This window comes from Sebastes fasciatus, chromosome 14 (assembly GCF_043250625.1).
Source record: "Sebastes fasciatus isolate fSebFas1 chromosome 14, fSebFas1.pri, whole genome shotgun sequence".
In the NCBI taxonomy this organism is placed as follows: Eukaryota; Metazoa; Chordata; class Actinopteri; order Perciformes; family Sebastidae; genus Sebastes; species Sebastes fasciatus.
Genome location: NC_133808.1, coordinates 31,848,691 through 31,853,261, shown reverse-complemented (window position 1 = coordinate 31,853,261; position 4,571 = coordinate 31,848,691). Strand labels below are relative to the sequence as shown.

Below are 4,571 nucleotides of genomic sequence, written 5' to 3'. Positions count from 1 at the left end.
CAGCAGTCAGACGGACGCCCGGCCATTATTTGACGGTGACAAGTTCAATGTGCAGCGCTCAGCAGCAGCGGCAGGGTGACATTTCAGCTGTCCAAAAAGGACACGCTGAGTGCTCCATGTATTAGCGACTGAGGCGGCATTTACGCCTCATCGGGGCGGCTTGTCACTAATCGATGCGGCCGCCTCGGAACATAAATCTCTCGTTGTTTTTTATGTACGAGTGATTGTTGTGGGATTTTTCCCTCCGCCGCCCAACGCTTCAGTCTGTCGCTGTGACCTGGAGAGAAACTCTAAATCTGCTGTTGAAGCCGCCGTCGTAAATGAGCATTTTATGTTGATACATATCGAGCTCTATTACATCCTCTTGTGTACATTCTATGTAGTATTGATCTACAATTATAATAAAGTTTATTTGTTCTGAAAATATAGCGAGTGCTTAAGAGACACTGAAACAATAACTAATTGAACCAGAGCAATAAAAACGCCGGCTGTGTGTGAATTAAAGTCATCGTTGCAGAACAATAAAACGGAAACAGAATAGAATATGAGCTTTAATAAAGCTGCTTTCAGAGGGTGGTAGGAGGCGATAGATGGTGCAGAGCAGACGAGGACCCACATTAAACTTCTCAACTTCTCCTCAAACATACATTAAAGAAACGCGGCTTTGTGTTGGCAACAATCTGGCAAAGAATCTATTCTCTCTTCACAGCCACCAGACTCCATTGAATAAAACAGTCATTTTACCTCTCAGAACAGGAGAGTAGCTGGTCTACCACTTTGGTGTTTTAAAGTCTGTGTAAAGCAATAATAAATCTGCATTCTGGGTTCGTCACATCACAGAAAGAGTGTTACTAACCACCCAGCCAAATGTGAATGATTAAAACAAATCAGCAAGTATATAAAAGTAGCTTTCAAAATCATGTAAAAGTCATCAGTGTTGTCTGCTCTGAGGCGCTGGGGGGGGGCGCTGGGGGCGTGGCGCTGAAGGCGCTGAAACCTGAAACCTCTCTTAACACATCCATGGCTGAAACAACGGCCACAAGCGGGGAAGGTGCAGGACAGGATTCCTCAGTAGCGGCGAGCGAAGAGGGAGGAGCCCAGCGCCGAATCAGCGTCCGACGGGTGGATTGGGGAAATGTGGCGTACGGAACACCGCTTGCCCGGTGTCGCTCGCGGGCCTGAGTCCTTCTGACTGAGGCTCAGCCTGCGGACGGTGTGAGGCCGATAACAGCCCCCCGTTGCGCAGTCTGCACAACGGGGGGCAATAATTGTGTCACAATAACACAACCAAACTAACCGATGGAGGCAGCGGTAAACCAGCAACTCCTGTGTTCTGTGAGGTAAAATGACTGTTTCTGTGAATGGAGTCTGGTGGCTTTGAAGAGATGTGAAACCCCCCATACTTACTACCATTCCCACATCCTATTATATCATCTTGAACAGTTAAACCAGCTATTTTAAAGAGATATACGTTGTTTTATACGCGTGTTATTGAAAACATATACACATGTTAAATACTTTATAAATGAGATCTAATAAAAGCATTTATGTGGAGTTACCAGACTGAACGTACGCAGTCCTTCATGTTAGATTTAATGTTATAAGTAGAACGATAAGAACTTTCAGGCTCCTTCATGTGGCTCAACGGTGAACTGCAGATATAAATGTTAAATAAAACACATTGGAAGAAATTCTGACCCTAATAGAATGTCCTGCGACCCATCTGTGGGTCCCGACCCAGTGTTTGGGACTCACTGCTCTAATGTATGTTGTATTATATCTGTATAGGTGATTTCTCTCTCTGTGTCTCCTCAGATCGTGTACGCCGCCGTGGACTGTACGAAAGGACAGAACAACGAGCTCTGTAAGCAGGAAGGAGTGGAGGGCTACCCGACGTTCAACCACTACAACTACGGCAAGTTTGTGGAAAAATACAACGGAGATCGCGGGGTAAGTGTCCGGCCGAGCCGATGTAACGTTTAACCATGTGAATCTGTAGCGTCTCTGACTCTAACTGTGCGTCTGTCCTCAGGAGGCGGGCTTCATCAGTTTCATGCGCAGCCTGAGAGGACGAGACCAGGAGAAGGTGGTCAAGAAGAAGGAGGAGCTCTGAGATGCACTGCACAGTTGGTCGTTGCACTGTGACCCTTGACCCCGGCGAGGGCCCAATCAGCACTGACGTGGGAGACTCGACGACCTCAGCGAAAGGCTATTTTTTTATACGGTGGCGATGACGTTTGTAATAATACCGACAGAGTTCCTGCAGAGACTTCACGGAGATTCTGACGGGCTGAAAACACTCTGACTCAAAATGATTTTAGTTTTTTTTGCCCAAACACTGTGACTACACATGTGGAAGCTACACCCTATACTTTATCTATGCAATACGGACCCCCGCTGGGCCCTGTGGGGGGGCTCTGGGACAGACGGACACCCTGGTGGTGGGTGGTGGTGGTGGTGGTTAAAGGTGGAGGCTGCACTAGGGTCCTGATCCAGTCCATCAACCTGTCTCTAGAAGGAGACGCACACACCTGTTGGTTCTTTTACCTTCAAGTCTCACGTCCAGAACCGTCCAGAATATTAACTCTCAGGCCGAGTCCACACGAACACGGGATTCATGTAAACAACGTTTCTCCTCCTTCCTTCTCAAAAATAAATCTCTGTCCAGACGAAACCGCAAAAACACAGTTGACCCTTCCTAAGTCCCGCCCCCTTTGGCTCTGTGCTCCAGCTGACAGGTCCAGATGTTTAAAGCATCAGTCGGTGACATCAGAGCAAATATGATTAAAAAAAGTTATTTTTATAAAACGGTTGCTATATCGTGACAGCAGTGCATGAAACAGGTAATCTTAAAAAAAATCATGTTCCTCTGTGTCCTCCGCCAAGTTCTGGTCACATGACCAGAGCACAGCCAATAGGAACGCTCTCTCTCAATGAAATGACCTGTGATTGGTCAAAGTCTCCTGTCACGGGCTAGATGTTCTAAAGCCTGAAAACAGAAGTCTAGTTTTCTCTCAGAACACTTCAATTACAACATGCTAAAAGGTTATTATGGAATATTTGCCCAATGATGCCAAAAATATATATATATATATATATATATATATATATATACTGCCTACTGCAGCTTTAACATGCTAGATATCTGGAATGTGTCTGTGAGGCGTCAGCGAGCGTCTGAGCAGCTCACATGACGCTAGAGCGCCGATGTGCAAGTGGCGAGCCGACGCTGATTTGCCTCTGATCTGGGGCTTTTGTCGGGGAGCAGAAAATCCGGGCTGAAGTCGTGCAGTGTGAACGAGGCATTAGTTGTCTACTATTACATTAATCAATAACTATTTTGATAAGTGATTAATCTGATTGCAGCTTCTTAAATGTGAATATTTCCTGGTTTCTTTCCTCCTCTGTGACAGTAAACTGAATATCTCTGATGTCATCTTGGGTTTTAGGAAACACTGATCCACATTATTCACCATTTTCTGACATTTTATAGATCAAACAACTGATCGATTAATCAAGAAAATAATCAACAGATGAGTTTCAGTCCTACTCTGACGTTGTGAGCCAAAAACTCCATTTTCCCCGTCGACACTGAAATTGAGTTTCTGAAAATATTCACCCTGGAAGCTCCATGTCCAGTGCCCTAAAACGCCGTTTGGGTGTGGACGAAAGCCCAAAACGCATAGAAACATCTCCATCTATAAGAATACCCGTGCACGTGTGGACTCGGCCTTAACATCTAAACAGAACCTTGTGCAGTAAACTGTGAAGTGCTGCTGCAGTAAAAAGGTTCTGCAGCATCGTGAAGGAGGTCAACGGCCAGCGGGTCAAATATTCTGTGTGGTTCAGGCTCTGGTGATTAGTTTTGCTTTTAGAAATTATTTTTGTTTGCTTCAAACTGTGGCCTTAAAGATCTAAAAATAAAAAAGAAACATGCTGGATTGAATCTGATCAAAGTGATGAGTGGAAGGGAATCAGAGGCCCGGTAGCCTTGTAGTTCCCTCAGGTTACCGACCGAGAGAGAGGTCCGGAAACAAGAAGATGAAATGCCAAATATTAACAGCATTGATTTAACAAGGTTAGGGCTCATTTACACGGGAGACGCTCCAGCTCCGAGGCTAAATACTGCATGATGATCATAAAAAACCTCCTCTCCGTCCGATGATCCTCCGTCTGCATCCACGCATCGTTCAGGGAGACGCTGGAGTCATTCAGACCTTCTGGCTTTACACTTTCAGGGCTTTCGGGTGTTTTACGTCACAGAACTGAGCGACACCAAGGAGCCGAAAGGACAGCACTCTGGACGGCTTTGTCTCTCGGTGTGTCGGCACGGCTGGACGCTGCTCTCCCATGCCTTCCATCATATTCATCCCAGGAGTCATTAAGCAAGTCTCCGACCCCCTCCTTCATCTTCTGGCAGCATAATCACCATCATCATTACTTTATTTTTTTTGTGTGTGTTTTCAACTCCCACGCTTCGGCCACTATAAATATTTAAAGGCTGTATCTGTAGCTGAACTGGTGTTTTATTATTCAACACTTTGGTTTACTTTCATTTTGAATAAGGTTCT

General features: G+C 45.6%; 1 protein-coding gene across 1 annotated transcript in view; it reads left to right on the top strand.

Annotated features, from left to right (window-relative positions):
- pdia5 (protein disulfide isomerase family A, member 5) overlaps positions 1–3,431 on the top strand; it is a 75,447-nt gene extending 72,016 nt beyond the window's left edge. The window contains exons 17-18 of the mRNA XM_074657947.1: positions 1,816–1,950; positions 2,033–3,431. Coding sequence (XP_074514048.1) covers positions 1,816–1,950; positions 2,033–2,113 — 216 coding nt within the window. The 3' untranslated portion in view covers positions 2,114–3,431. The remainder of the gene's footprint in view (positions 1–1,815; positions 1,951–2,032) is intronic.
- The last annotated feature ends 1,140 nt before the right edge of the window (positions 3,432–4,571 follow it).